Consider the following 14,964-nt stretch of genomic DNA (forward strand, 5'->3'; position numbering starts at 1 on the left):
TACATTCAACAACAAACATTTATTTCTCACAGTTCTAGAGGCTGGAAAGTCCAAGATCAAGGCATCAGCGGACTCAGTGTCTAGTGAGAACTCTGTTTGCAGATGGCTGTCTCCTCATTATATCTTCACACAGTGGGGGTAAGGGACTAGCTCTCTTCCTCAAATAAAGACACTAATCCCATCACGGGGCTCCACCCTCATGACCTAATTATTTCCCAAAGATCCCACTTCTTAATACCATCCTATTGGGGGTTAGGGTTTCAACATATGGATTTGGGGATGACAGAAACATTCAGCCCCCTATAACCAGAATTCACAGAGCCGGTGGCTAGAGCTGGAGATGAGAATGGCTCCTCTATTACATTTAGTGACTCACTTGTGCATGTATGCTTCCCCTCACCACAACCTTGGGATCTTCCAGGTTAGAGGTCCTAACAGTTAACAGAGGGAGACTTCTACGATATGACAGTAACAATTCCGTTAATCGGAAGCTCCAACTACCACCTAACCACTTTGGGCTCCTCATGCAGAGGACCATCAGGCAAAGGCAGAGATTTCTCACACTGGTTCGGGTAATCACTGGTGGTTTTCTTGAGGAGCTGGGGCGCTGCCCCACAAAGGGGGCAGAGAGGAGACTATCTTGCATCCAGGGACTCTCTGGGGCATCTCTTAGTTCATCTTCCTGCCTGGTGATGACTGTTAATGAGTGGCTACAACCAAGAAGGGCAGGGCAACTAAGGGTCCTCGCCTTTTGGGAAGGAAGGTCTGGATTACCCCGCCAGGAAAACAACCCAGACCAACCGCAGCGCTAACTGAAGGCGGCATCTAGTAGAGGCGGGAAGTAATGAATATGGATCAGAGCCGCTGGACAAGTTACCTCTATGAGGGACCGGAGTTTCTTTCATTCATCCTGTTGCCTGAGCCTTTGAGAAAAACACTCTTGACCTCCACGCTGAAGGGAGCACTGAGTGGACCTGACCTGTAGCTCCCTTCCTGGAGAGTAAGTAAGGATGTCTGTTTATACAGAGCAAATGTAAGCCCTGCATTGTAGTGTAAGAGCTGTATGTGACGAGAGGGCACAGGGCTGGACTGTGAGGGACACAAAACTTGTACACCTCCTACATCCTTTCCACTGGCTCCTTATTTCCAAAGAGGCTGCCTGCCTCGCAAACCACTTCCAGCTTCATCAGAACCCTATTTTTTGTGACCTTATTTAACTCAAGTTCAAGTTGAAGTCCTAGGAAGGCATGGTTTTTGCACCTCACAACTCAAGCCTACCTCTCTGAGTTGGTCCCCCCATTTCTGGTTAGTATCAAACACCCACCATGGGCCATGGGATTTGGCCTCCTAAATGGACAGGACAGAAACTGGTTGAAGGTAGTAACTGCAGAAAAATAAAACTATGTCAGATTGAATGCCACCAAGTTGAGACTACTCAATGAATTGGTTTTATCATGGATTCTCAGGAGGTGGTGCTCCACCCTAACACTGTGAATGCTGGGCAATGCCTTTCCTCTCTGGGTCTGTTTCCACTTCAATAAAATGAGCAGTTTGGGGGAAGGATATCTTTAAGGCACCTCTCATCCTCAGTTCCAAACCGCAGGGTCTGGGACCAAAGGAAATGCAACAGCTGTTCAGGAAGGAAAGAGGAGCAGGCAGCTCAGGGGAGATGAGGCACTGGGGCATGGGCATGAGTGGGCCAGCAGTGACCATCAGGAAATATTGTCCCCCTGCCCAGAGCTCGGGGGGAAGTAGCTCTCCAGGCTGGGAGTCAGGTGTCCAAACTCCTTCCTGGGCACAAGGCAGCATGTAGTCTGGCCCTGCACCCTTGGAGCTGACGAGCCAGCTCCCACTACAGTCACACACTCCCTGGAAGCCCCTAAGCAGTCTGGTGCTTCCTTCCTCTGTGCATTTGCACATCCTCATCCCGCTTCTGGAAACACCTTTCTCCACTCTCCTCCACCCCACCCATCCTCCACAACTCAGCTCAGTCTCCTCCGCTGGCATCCCAACCCCCAGGCCCACCTCACACACCAGGCTGGATTAGGGAGCCTGGGGCGGTGGCTTCTGGAGTCCAGGCCACACCGCTAATTCTCCACAACAAGGCTCTGTTGGCAAGTCCACCTCCCCCATCTGACATCTTGAGATGTCAGATCCATATTCTCTCTAGGTTATTGGCACCAAGAACAGTGCCTAGTGCCTAGTCATGGGCTATTGGCTCAAATCACGGTGAAATTAGCAAAACATCTCGTTTCTAGTTCCAACTCGGCGACCACCTTCTGCAACACGGAAAGATCCAGGCCAAGGCGCTTCACTTCTCTGAGCTTCACTTTACCTGCCCATCCCCTTCTCACTTGTGAGGCTCAAATGAGAGAGAAATGGGATTGGCCCTTTGGTGTGTATAAGTACACCGCAAGGTTAAGAGGTCAGCACTGATGTTGTAACAACTGCTGACAGTGTTGCTACTGATAACCACCTGCTTAGCTGGAGGGTATTCTCACCACTTTCCTCCTGGGATTTTGCCCTAACCCAGCTCCACTATCTGCCGGAGAATGAAGCAAGTTCCCCCACCAACCCCCTTGTCTCATAGATCTCATATGATCTCAAGAAGTCCTTCCAGAAGTCAGACCCACATCCTTCCTGTTGCAGCCCTGCCCCTTCCCTCTTTGTGTGTCCTAACAGCATAATCCTAAATATCAATCTCCAAGGAGCCCAAAGACCGAGCACTTTATCAGGGTTTATCCTTAGAGATTGACATCTTCATGGTCATTGCTCCGAATAGAAGATGACACAGAGGGGGAAAGAGAGAAAAAGGAGAGAGAGGGAAGTCCCTGTCTGGAGTGAGGGAGTAGACAGAGTCGGGAGTGATGGAGGTCAGATGGCAGTAAGGACTTCCCAACGCTCAAACACAGTGACACAAACGCTCATCACCACCCCACCACCTCTGTCAGCTGCCTGGCTTCCGGGGGAGGGATAATTGTCATGTTTTACAGCTTTCCATGACGTGGGTCCTCTGCCGGAGCTAGAGCTGTGGGTGAGGCGACATTTCCTGCTCCGGGGGGCTGGGGTGAGGAGAGATGAGGTGCTGAGTGTGCACCCCATTTGAGAGCACATACACTCTGCTGGGGGGCTCCCTTCCTAGGCTGCCCCCATGGAGCTCCCCCTGGCCCAGATATGCCCCCAAGGTAAGTGTGAAGTTGAAGACTGTGGGCAGGGTGGATGTTAAGACCCTCATCACCCCAGCTCTCTCTCCCAGGCCTGGGCTCCCAAGCCAGAGCTGGCAAAGCTGATTGGCAGGGTGCCCACAGTTCCTTCTCCTTCTCTGGGGCTCCAGGTAAACTCAGCCCTGAGGACAAAGGTGACAGGGTCTGCTGACTCCTCAGAGAACAGCAAGAGGCGCAGAAGGATGGGGTTGGGGTGGTAGGAGGCAGCGGATCTTCAGCCAGAAGAGGGGCCTACCCTGGAGAGATCTGCCTAGAGATCTGCCTCCCCACCTGTGGGACTTCCAGGCCATCAGGCCAGTGGACTTCCCAGCTCTCCTTCCTGGTGCCCAGTTTCCCTGACAAGGTCCTCTGTTCCTCCTCGGCTCCTTACTCCTCCTCCCTGAGAAGCAACCCCTGCTGACCCTCCTGCATCGCTCCTGCTCTCCTGACTGTCCCTGTCTTCCAAGTCCCTGGTCGGAGGCACGCAGGGCACCTCTGAGCCTGGGGGAGAGGTGGGCGGCGGCGAGAGGCAGTCCTCACTGAGAAACCCCCCTGTCCTCTTTGCACTAACAGGGAATCAAGAAGCCCCGGCCCCAGCCTTCTGCACCTTCCAGCCCGTGGGCTTGTCTCGCAGGAGCTGCCAGGGCCTGAGTTTGCTTCCGGGGTCCAGACTCCAGGCCCTGCAGCCCGAGGCCCAGCCTAGCCCCAGGAGCCTGGGTGTCCCCACTGTGGTGAGTGAGGGCCTGGGGAGGGCAGCTGCCTATCTGCTTCCCTCTCCTGTGGGGAGGGCTTGCAGATAGACAAGGAAAGAGCAGGAAGGATCCGGGCTGCAGCGGGGATGGGGCACAGGCGGAGGGAGACGCGATTTGCTGAGTTGCCAGCTTATTCCTCCTCTGTCTCTGGGAGGTTCCAGCTGAGTCCACAGGTGCCCGGGGTCCAGTGTGTTGAACCCCAGAAGCAGGCATCAGCAGCTCTGCTCTCACTTGCCCCATGCATCTCCGTCTCAATCCTTCCCACCCACCTGGTCACTAGGAAGTCCTCGGTCCGAAGGAGCTCAGTCCCTCCTACTGCGGGGTGGACCCTCCCTCGCTGTGGGTTCTGGGGCAGCCTCGCTCATCGCTCCCTCCTCCCTCAGGCAAGGGAACGACTTTCTGTCGGTCTGGAAGGCCTCACCCCCATGGAAGCACCCTTTAAGAGCCCACTGCTACTGCATTAAAGGCCCTCAGGACCCAGTGGGAAGTGGAAGGAAATTCCCTGGAAACCAAAACAGCTGGAGAGGAAGGGATTTGCGTCAGACTTTAGGAAGGACTTTCTGGGCAGTTATATCCCAAAACAGGCAGCTGGGATGGGGGTGGGGAGCTTCCTCTCCAAGCCCAGGAGGGGCTGGGTATGAGAGTAAGAAGGTGGCAGCTGGCTAGGAGTCAGAAGGCCCGCTGATCACTACTTCCCCCTCCTTCAACCCATCCAGACAGGCCCCCAGGTCCCAGGGGCTGCCTCTAGCCCAGAGGACTCTGGGAAGGCTGAGGAGGTGCCTAGGGAAGGAGGCCAGGCCCTGCAGGCCACCACCCGGGCTTGGTTCCAGAAGACCCAGGCCCCCTGGCTCCTGCAGCACGGGGCAGCCCCTGCCTGGTTCCATGGCTTCATCACCCGGAGGTGAGTCACAGAGGAGGAAACAGGCCCAGAGAGGGGCAGGGGCACATCCTGGGTCCTGTGCCCAGTCAAAAGTAGGCTGGGGCTGCAGGATCAGGCTACGACTCCAGGAAGTTCCCTGGCCATTCCCTGTGGCATCTCTCCTGGGTGACAGCATTGCAGGCTCCAGTCCAACCCCTCTGTGCCTCGGTTTCCCCTCTCTAGGCTTCAGTATCCTCCTGTCTCTAAGGCCTCTGGTCCTTCAGGGTCTCCCTCTCCATCCTTGCCTCTGGCTCTCTCCAGCCCTCCCCTTTCTTCCCAGCCTCACGGTTCCCCCATCCTCCTCGTCCGCTCAGCTTGTGACTTCTGAAATCTGGACATCCGTTACCACCCCTTTGCTGCGGCCCAGTCCTGCTGCTCCCAGGCTGCCCTTCCAGGAGGAGGCCAGGGGAGGACTCGGGACGGGAATTCTTCTGGGGGAAACCCTGGCCCCTGCCCCTGCGCGGTCCCTGGAGCAGGAGGGCAGCGCCTGCACCGTCTCCCATCTCCATCCTTCTTGAGCCACTTCAGGTCCCCCATGAGAGCCAGGGACACAGGGCGGGAGTCTGGAAGTCAAGGCGGCCCTCCATCTCTTCTCCATCACCCACAGGGAGGCCGAGAGGCTGCTGGAGACCAAGCCTCAGGGATGCTACTTGGTGCGGTTCAGTGAGAGCGCCGTGACCTTCGTGCTGACTTACAGGTGACCGACGGGCCCCGCGCCGGGAGGCATGGAGGCGGAGCTTGGGGCTAGTCGGGGAGCGGGACTTGGTGCTGACGGACGTGTGAGGGGCGGGGTCATGCTGAGTCCCGGCAGAAACTGGCCTCTGCTCTGTCCCCGGGCCCCGAGGGCGGGAGAGCCTGGCGCGGCGTGGGTAGGGGTCAAGCCTCGTGCGAGTGGCCCTAGCAGGGAAGAGTAGGTGGGTCTGATGCCGACCGGCGCCCTCCAGGAGCCGGACTTGCTGCCGCCACTTCCTGCTGGCCCAGCTTGGGGACGGGCGCCACGTGGTGCTGGGCGAGGACAGCGCCCACACGCGGCTGCAGGATCTGCTGCGCCACTACACGGCGAGCCCACTCAGCCCCTACGGGGAGACGCTCACCGAGCCCCTCGCCCGCCAGGTACGCCCCCCCGGGGCCCTGACCCTAACCCTAAGCACAGGGATCCAGGTCAGCGCCTCTCCCCACGCAGAGCCCAGGCCACACCACCGCTGCACCAGACACCCCTCATCCGGAAAGACGGCCCAGCCCTACCTCCGTGGGAAGCCCTTGGAGAAAGATGAGTGCTGGAGGAGGGGTCTCTAAGAGACCAGCCCAGCCGCACGAAGGCTGGAGGGGCTGGGGGTGGCCAGAGAGACACACTTGTTTTTCCATTAAGAGATATTTACTGGGTACCTAGCATGTACTAGGTGCTGGCAGGCCCTGGAAATAGAGCCGTGGACAAGACAGACAGGTGTCAAACCTACAAAGCTTGCTAATTAGCAGCAAAGACAGACAATAGGACTCAAGTGTGAGAAGATGAGAAAAATGAAATTCAGAGTGGAGAGCTGCTGAGCCCACTTGGCGGGGAGCATATAAGGGCATGCCTCCCTGAGGAAGTTCGGGCAGTCCTGAGAGACCCCTATGTGCCAGCCATTGTTCTGGGCACTGGGAAAATAGCAGTAAACAAGACTGCCCAAAATATGCCTGCCTTCATGGTGCAAGGAGACTAACAATGAATATATAACCCAGATAACAAGCAGATAATACACAGTATGTCCAGGAATGATAAGTTTTAAGTGCCGAGAAGAAAGATGGAGCAGTGACAGGGTTGGGGCTGTTTTACATAGGGACATCAGGGAAGGCCACTCTGGTAAGGGGACACTTGAATGGAGGCCTGATTGAAGTAAGGGAGGCAGCCATGCAGAGAACTGGAGGAAAAGCATGACAGGCAGAAGGAACAGCAGGTGCAAAGGTCCTGATGTAGGAGGATGCTTGATTTGTTTGAAGAAAAGTGAGAGTGGTGAGGCTAGCACCGTGGAGAGGCAGGAGACGGGATCAGTGAGGTGAAGGAAGGGGGCCCTGTAGATTCTCGTGTGGATTTAGGATTTGATTGTGAGTGAACAGAGATGGCACTGCATAGTAACAAGCTGAGGAGTGCCGATCTGGTGAGGGGCAAGGGTGACGGGATGGAGGTGAGATGAGGGCAGCCTGGGCCAGGGCGGCAGAGGCAGGGGTGAGGAGGTGGGAAGCTGGGTCTGTTTTGAAGGTGGTGCTGATGGGGGTTTGCAGGACTGGATGAGCTGTGGTGGACTGAGATGAGGAAGGCCATGGGAGGAGCAAGCCTGCCAGCGGGGAGGACGGGAGTTCAGGGTCCACATGCACAGTTTGAGATATCTGTTCAATATCCAGTGGAGATGCCAGGCAGGCAGTTGCAACTTGTGGGTCTGGAGTCTGGGACAGAGGTCTGGGCTGGAAGCAAACATTTGGGAATTATCAGCATGTAGATGAGTTGAATCTAAAACCTCCGGGAGAGGTGAAACCTCACTCAGGAGTGAGTGCAGATGGAAAAGAAAGGAATGCCAAGTCTCCAGCATTCAGAGTTTTCAGAAGTGGTTGGGGAGACCTACAAAGAAAGTTGAAAAGGAGCAGCCAGAGAAAGAGGAGGAAAGCCAAGAAGGTGTGGTGCTTTGGAAGCCAAGCAAAGAACAAGCATCAGGGAAGAGCAGGTGCCACCATTGCATCTAGCCACGAGGAGGTCACTGGTGACATGGGCAAGAATAGTTTCCTGGAGATTGGTTGTACTCAGTTCAAAGAAGTGTGCCTCATGGGACTGCAATTATGGGCAGTTCTTACGAGAAACAGGCAGAGGTCTGAAGATTCCCAAGCTGTGGGAACAGGGCATATGGAAGTCTGGAGGTGATGGGGACCAGCTGGAGTTGAGAGCTGGAGACAAAGCCATCAGAGACCAGGCTCTCAGTGGGTCCTGAGTGGGTCACTCAAGTTCTCTGGAGTATGGGCTTTATCCTAGAGCTGTGAGCAGCCACCCAAGGATTGCTAGGGGAGTTTCTGCAGGTTCACTCAGCCAGTGGAGTGGAGAATGTGTTGTCAGCACAAGATGAGGATGGCAGGGGGAGGAATTAGGAGCCTGAACTGTGGCTGGGGGCATGGAGCAAAGTGTGCAGATATAAAGATATTTAGACCATGGAAGGAGCAGGACTTGTGTTCCATTAGGTGTGAGGAGGAAGGCAGGGGGTGTCATATTGACTTCTAAGGTGCTGTTTTAGTAGCAGGTGGAGGTGCTGCATTTTATTCATAAAAGGAATGCAGAGAGAGGAGGGGGTTGGGGAGGGAAAAAGGTGTGGACCCATGAAGACTGCATTCCCTGCACACCTCAAGATGGAGACTTGCACTTGGTGGACTGCAGAAGCATGAGAAAAACCCTGTGGTCTGAGTGTACCAAAAGCCATGGGCATGTAAGAGCATGCATGAACCCAGGGCTAAATGCTGAGCTAAAAGCACACCTACCCGGGGAAGGAACCTTCTACTGCAAGGCTCAGCTCCCCTGAAGCAGTTCTGCCCCAAAATGTCTAGTATATCTTCCTTTACATACTCTTCCGGCACCTGTAGAAATAAACACTGGCACACAATCTTGGAGATGTATCCCCCTGCTGAAAATTTTTAGGCTAAAGACTTCTAAAGTCTTGTTGTATTTTTACAACTACAGGCACAAACGGAGATAGCCTGGCCCCAGCCCATATTCCAAATGAAATTAAGGTTCATGCCAGATAAGGCCCAGGGCCTGAGCCACATCCTCAGCCCACGGTTTCCTTGCCATCTCCTTCCCCTCTTCCCCACAAGGGAAGTGACTTTCCTTGCCCCTCCTCCCCCACGTCCTCCACGTGGACCCGAGTATGTTGCCTTCCTGGGTCACCTGCCCACTCCCCACCCACCATCCCTCCTGCCCCAAGTCCCTGAGGGCTCCTCCTTTCCCTGCAGACTCCTGAGCCCTCAGGACTTTCCCTAAGGACAGAAGAATCAGACTCTGGGAACCAAAGCCAGGACCCTCTCCCTCAGTACAGCCCAATCATCAAAAAGGAGCAGACCGCAGCCTCCAAAGAGGCTGCCAGGAAGCCCAAGGAGGTATCGGGCAGCAGGGGCTGAGGGAGGAGAGGGGGTCGGGGGGACCAAGAGGAGGGAAGGGCCGCCGGGAGTTTGCAGGGAGGCTCAGGCTGGGGCCCTGGCTGGCCAGGGTGGCCGGGACCCACTCATCTCCACAGCCTTACCTCCTCCTAGCCTTCCCCGCCGCCCAGATCCAAGCCTCCTGTCCACGCCAAACCACAGCTGCCCCCTGAAGTCTACACGAGCCCCATGCGGAGACCCCGGCCGACCCCACCCCCCAAGCCCGCCCCCCCCATCTACCAGGAGCCCGAGGAGCCCATTGCTTTCTACGCCATGGGCCGAGGCAGCCCTGGGGACGCCCCCAGCAACATCTACGCTGAGGTGGAGGCCGAGGAGCTGGCAGGGGCTGAGGGCCTGCCGGGCATCCCCCGGCACCAGGTCCTGAGGAAGTGCTGGTCCAGGCCTACCCCAGGAGGCCAGGTAAAGGCGGCTGCAGGGCAGTTAGACTTCGAGGGCCTCCTGAAAGCTCCCCTGGGGAGGGCAGACGAGGTGTACAGATTGGATGCCCCGGTCAGGGTGGAAGTCAGAGGTCAGGTGACCCTGGGCAGTTGTGGGTCCATGCTGCCAGCACCCTGGCGGATTTGTCAAGTCCCCACCCCCTCCACTTCCCAGCAGATCAGCCCTCTTACTTCACAGAGAAAACAGACCCAAGGCAGAGCCCCCCTGCCCTCCCCCTCAGCCTGCAGCTGGTCTGTGTCGCTCTCGCCCAGCCTTTTCGACCCCCTGAGATTTTCCTCACCTGTGCCAGGTGACTCTTGGCTGTGCATCCTCTCCTCCTCAGTGAACCCGGGCCTCTCCTGCTCTGGCTGCCTCCCCTCGGCCTCCATAGCCCTGCCATCCTGAGAAAGAAGAGCACTTAGAGTCTGTGTGCCACCTCAGCTGAGCTCAGGCGAGGGGGCACCACCCTCCCTCTCCTTCCCAAAACCCCCTCCTCCTCCCCTCCCCGACCGCCTCCAGCTTCCCACCGAGGCTTCCAGTCAGTGTCCTGTGTTGGACGTGCTGGACCCACAGGCTGCTCCCACCCTCTGCCTCTGGCCCTTCCCCACAGCCTGCTGATGCCCCAGGCTCCCCCTCAGCCCTTGTGCCTGCTGACACTGTCCCCCTGCTCTTTAACTCAACTCTGCTCTCACTCTTCTCCCCCAGATTGCTCCCTCCCATGGTCCCTCTCTGTGTTGGTGACTCCCTAGCCATCAACTGTCCAGGCCAGAATCCCAGGGCTCCTCCGACATCTCCCCACTCTCCACCCTGATTCCTGCAGGGTCTCTTCCTACATACACTTTTCTTTTCCCCAGTTTCAGCTCCTATCCTCTCTCTTTAGGACTCCAAGAGTTTCTTAACTGGTCTCAATCCCCAGTCTTACCACTTCTGATCTACTCTGCCCCAAGAGAGCCAGATGGTCTTTCTAAAACAGCTCTCTACCCCATGAGGCCCTCCATACCTGCTACAGAGGTGGAGACAGGAACACCAGCTCAGCCTTTCCACCAGCTGCACCCAGCCTCCCAGGGCTATTCACACTTCTCCAAACACACCAAGTGGGTTCATGCCTCCTAAGGGTTTGTACACGCCAGCCCCGTGTCTATAGTGACCTCCTGCAGGCTGCAAGCACACCTTCCCGCTGCCCAGCAGCCTCTACTTATTCTTCAGGACCAGCTCTTCTCCTCCCCTGGAAAGACTTCCCTGACCTGACCCAGACAGAGGCCATCTACACACCTGCCAGGCCACTGGGACACTGGTCTGCCCTCTTCCCCAGCAGAGTATAAGCCCCCCGAGGGCAGGGGCTGGAACTTGATTCATCTGTCTCCTGAGCACCCAGTGCAGTGTCTGGCGTGGCGCTAGTGCTCAGGAAATGTTTGTTGAATGAATGGATGAGAGGGGTTTAGATCTCCTCTCTGCAGGCCAGTGTCTGTTAAGACCAGACATCTTGGATGTTGAGGCTGCAGGTAGACCTAAGAGGCAAAGGGTAGAGGGTGTGACCTAGGACTGTCCTTCTCTCTGCAGAATCTAGGTGGCTGGCAAGTGCATGCCAAGAACTCTGTAGCTGGACAGGGCTCTCCAGTGCCCCACCAGCACCTGCCCCTCTTGGGGCACACGCTCCCCTGCAACCTTTCTAGACAGGTGCTTCAGGACAGAGGACAGACATGGCTCCCCTTGGGGCCTCCTCAGTAGCCGGTGAGTCTGACCCTGCAGGGAGAATAATTTGGAATATCAGGTCCAGAGACCTTCATACATACCCAGGCGTCCTTCTCAGGAAATGTAGATGGAACAAACCATAGGTGATCAAAGCTGGAAAGACCTCAGCCATCATCTATTGCAAAGATGGCAAGAAGGTGTCACCTTGCATGCCAACTCCAATCCATTGGTTGTGGCTGCCTAGAGCGCAGCTTGGGAAAGGATGTTACGGTCGCATCTGAACTCAGCAGAAAAGAACACCGTGACTGATTAGTGATGTCTGCCCCGGGAGATGGTAGAAAGACAAGCAGCAACTCCTTTGCCCTCACTGATCTAGCTCCACTGCCTGTCTGTGCAGCTAAGGAAACAAATCGGCAAGGCCAGGGACTAGAACCCAGGCTTCCCGATCTCCCTGTTCAGTGCTCTATTCCTTACCCCACATCCACTAAGTCTTCTCCACAAGAAATGTCAACAATTTCCTCAGATAGGAAATCTGACTGCTTTCCAGAGTTCTGCCACCTGGGGACCTGGGTGCTCCTCCAGATCCCAGCTTAACTCTGTTCCCCTGACAGGTCTCGGCCCCCCACAAAGAATCCTGAAGATCAGAGGAGCAGATGTGGAGCCCGCTTCCTTTTGGGGACATGCATGGTTCCCTCCCAGGAGTCCCCAAGAATCCAGTGGCTCAGTGTCTGGCGATCCTCTAAGGAAGTGGGCTAGGAGGGCCCTGCGGCTCCACTGCCCCTGCTTCCCCTCGTGGAGTCTGATTTCCTCGGCCCTCTGAGCCTTTGGGCCTGGGCCCCGGTCCAATGCTGCTGTTGTCTGAGGAACGGTTTGGTGAGAACAGATGTTTGAACTTGTTTGTTGATTCTTGTCTGGCTAATAAATCATCGCCAACTGCCTCCCCCACAGGGACCCAAGTGCTCCAGACTCCTCCTGTCTCTGTCTCTGACTCTCTCCCATACTGTGGAAGGCAAGTGGCTGGACCACCACTGCAGCAGGGGGAGAGGGGTCTGGAGTTGAGAGACACCTGCGCAAGGGCCACAGATGTGTGGACTGGGGCTGGGAGACACCAAGGTGAGGGACACAGACCTCGCTGCAAAATATTCCTTCCCAGCTGGGCTGGGCTGGACAGGTAACCATGGGCAGGCAGGTGGCTGTGTCACCTAGAGGATGCCAGGGACGAAAGAGGGGCAGGGAGGGGAGTGGCTTTGGGGTAGGCCCTGCACATCCGTCCCTGCCAGCCATGGGACTGGACTGGGACGTGCATTCTTAGCCTGTGTGAGCTCCTTAGGGGGATGCAGAGTCCCCTGCAGTGGCTCCAAGATACTCTGTGCTGTCGTCCCAGCATCTTGGCTTAGGCCTGGGCCTCTGTCAGGCCCGTGTTCCCTCCACTGTCCCCCTTGTAAGGCTTCCTCCCCTTTGCCAGGCCCACTTCAGGACTCGCCTCCACTCTGGGCTTCAGCCACCTGGAAGAATCTGTCTTGGGTATTATTTTTATCTGAGACTGGGGTGTCTCTGAGGTGGGGCTGTGTCTGCCCTTGGCTCACCCTCAGGGCTCAGAGCATATATTGCCCCCCAAGAAGCCATCAGGGGGCTGCTGTGGTCCCACCTGTGCAGCCTGTTCTTACACTCTCATGGCCACAAGAGTTTAGTCAAGCAGCCAGGGCCTGCAGGGGTCCCTCTGCCTGCCAAGGGGACCCTGTACCTGCCTGAGGCACAAAAATCCCAGGACCCTCCCTGAAGCCACATCCTCTAGGCCTAGGTGCTTCTGCCACCCCCAGCCTGGTGCAGGCGCCAGCTCCAGTGACTGGTGAATCCCCTTCCTTTCCACTCCGGTGCTAAGCAGCTTAAAGAGCAATACGGTTGCTGAGTCAACAGATTTGGGGGTCCACTTCCTTCTGTCTGTAGATCTAAACTCCCTCCTGAGCAAGGAGAGAGATGGGGAGGGAGCTGGAGGGGAGGGGAGGGAAGCAGATGGCTTTGCCCAAATCAGGGAGGCTGGAAGTGCAAGAAGAAAGGTCTCAGATTAGACTCTGGGAGTCACCTCGTGGCAGGTTCCCTGTGGCCGGTAAAGGAGGCAGAGAAAGGAGAGGCTTATCGTATAGCAAGAGCTGGAAATCAGAAGGTCAGAAAATAGGATTTGCTTAGACTTCAGGACTTAGCAGGATGGGAAGGTGCGGGGAGGGGCAGGCATGCCAGTGACCCACTTGCAGCGGGAGCAAAGCCCGCTACAGAGGAGCAGAGTGGGACCTCTCCCGCCCACTTCAGCTCCACGCAGCTAAGGGTGGACCCGCTAAAGGACTGGTAGGAGATTCTGGATGATGGCGTCATCAGAGCCCGGGGCTCCTGCCATGGTGCTGTGCTAAGTGGCTGCACAGGGAAACATTTTTTCTGCACCCTGGTACCCCATATTCCTTTGAAATGAGATAAGACAGCCTCATTTACATACAGAGCTGTGTACAGATCAGATGAGACCATGCAAGTGAAGGGCTTGGCACTGCAGGGGTTCTGGGGCTCAAAGAGGCTTCAGATGCTTCACAACTGACTTTTTGGTTCAACCAAACAAGAAACTGAGGTCTAGAGAGGGGAGGTGACAGAGAACTGGAGATCTTCGCATCCCAATGCGTGCCCCCTTAGACCAGGGATCCCTCCCAGGCGAAAGAACCCAGTCTCCATCCTCCCAAGGGATGGCTGCAGGCCCCGCACTGAAAATCAAGGTGGCAGCGCCTACACACGCACACGCACGCGCACACTCACACGTGCACATGCATGCACACACACGCACGCGCGAGCAGGGGCACCCCTGCAGCGGCACCCCTGCAGCATCCCACAGACTTCATTCCCACAGAGGCCTCGGCTGTGGTGGCACCTCCAGAGGGAGATGTTGAGTGACCTCAGGAACAATAGCTGAGGCACAGAGTTGCTCATCCCAGCCAGAGACCCTCCCAGAGCCAGAGGGCATTTCCCAGGGACTGAATCCTCCCATGGCCATTCCGTCCCTCCTGCTCCTCCAGGCAGGGCTTTCTCTGGCTCAACCCCCTCATAGATCTGAGCCTGCAGAAGGCCCTGCCGTGAGTGAAGGGTCCAGCTTTTGCCCCCAGTTCCAGGCCCTTTGCCCCCTGCTGACCCCGAAGTCATTCTGTAATCCTTCCTGCTCCTGTCTCCCCCAAGCTTCCCTTCATCCTGTCTGCTCCCTCAGCTAATGCAGTAGATGGTCTCAGAAGGTGCCCCATAGCTCTGACTCAGGAGCAAAGGAGCTGAGAAGCCGTTAACCCCATAACCATGACCTCAGCTGTTCGTATTTCTGAGCACATCACTCCCCATGGACCCACTGAGGGAGGACTGGGGGCCGGTCACCCCTGAGGCCTCACCCTCAACTACCTCTGTTAGCCTTAGAGCACCTGGCCCCACCTGAAAGACTTGTGCAGAGGGAGAGAGGAACAAAGGTGAGGAGCAGGCAGCACAGAGGGTTCCAGCATCCCTGCCACGTCCCCAGGCTCCACAGAACCACAGGTGTCCCCTCAACAGACTGCTGCCTCTTGCACAGCAAGCTCAGCACAGAGGTGAAGACCTAGCCAGGCCCTCCCAGGGGCCAGAGGCTGAAACATCCTCATGACAGCTGTGCCATCTCTGCGCCATTTCTAAGTCTGATCCTTGTAGACCCCAGCTTCCTGGGCCTGTCCTGGTCAACGCGACACTGCACTCAGGCTTTGTCCTAGCCCCTCCAACATCCTCCAGAGCTATTGGGAGTCCATTTCTGACCCAGGCC

General features: G+C 56.5%; 1 protein-coding gene across 2 annotated transcripts; it reads left to right on the forward strand.

Moving 5' to 3' along the window:
- Positions 1-3,028: 3,028 nt before the first annotated feature.
- Positions 3,029-12,105, forward strand: SH2D2A (SH2 domain containing 2A). Of its 2 annotated transcripts, none has more exons than XM_073221549.1 (9): positions 3,029-3,185; positions 3,777-3,934; positions 4,672-4,856; positions 5,482-5,571; positions 5,819-5,987; positions 8,844-8,987; positions 9,270-9,446; positions 11,025-11,195; positions 11,768-12,105. In XM_073221549.1, exons 1-8 carry the CDS (start codon positions 3,152-3,154, stop codon positions 11,190-11,192), a joined length of 1,125 nt encoding a protein of 374 aa, XP_073077650.1. In that variant the 5' UTR covers positions 3,029-3,151; the 3' UTR covers positions 11,193-11,195; positions 11,768-12,105. The 2 variants fall into 2 exon arrangements, with proteins under 2 accessions (XP_073077650.1, XP_036872730.2); XM_037016835.2 differs by having other exon boundaries at positions 3,030-3,185; positions 9,141-9,446.
- Positions 12,106-14,964: the final 2,859 nt, after the last annotated feature.

This window comes from Manis javanica, chromosome 14, assembly GCF_040802235.1.
Source record: "Manis javanica isolate MJ-LG chromosome 14, MJ_LKY, whole genome shotgun sequence".
Lineage (NCBI taxonomy): Eukaryota > Metazoa > Chordata > Mammalia > Pholidota > Manidae > Manis > Manis javanica.

What these genes read in the sequence shown, in the direction of transcription:
- SH2D2A (XM_037016835.2), top strand. Translation starts at nt 3,152, where the DNA reads ATGGAGCTCCCCCTGGCCCAGATATGCCCCCAAG. An exon ending in ACCTTCGTGCTGACTTACAG is followed by an intron (nt 5,572 to 5,818) that starts GTGACCGACGGG and finishes GGCGCCCTCCAG; the next exon opens with GAGCCGGACTTGCTGCCGCC. An exon ending in GGCCTACCCCAGGAGGCCAG is followed by an intron (nt 9,447 to 11,024) that starts GTAAAGGCGGCT and finishes TTCTCTCTGCAG; the next exon opens with AATCTAGGTGGCTGGCAAGT.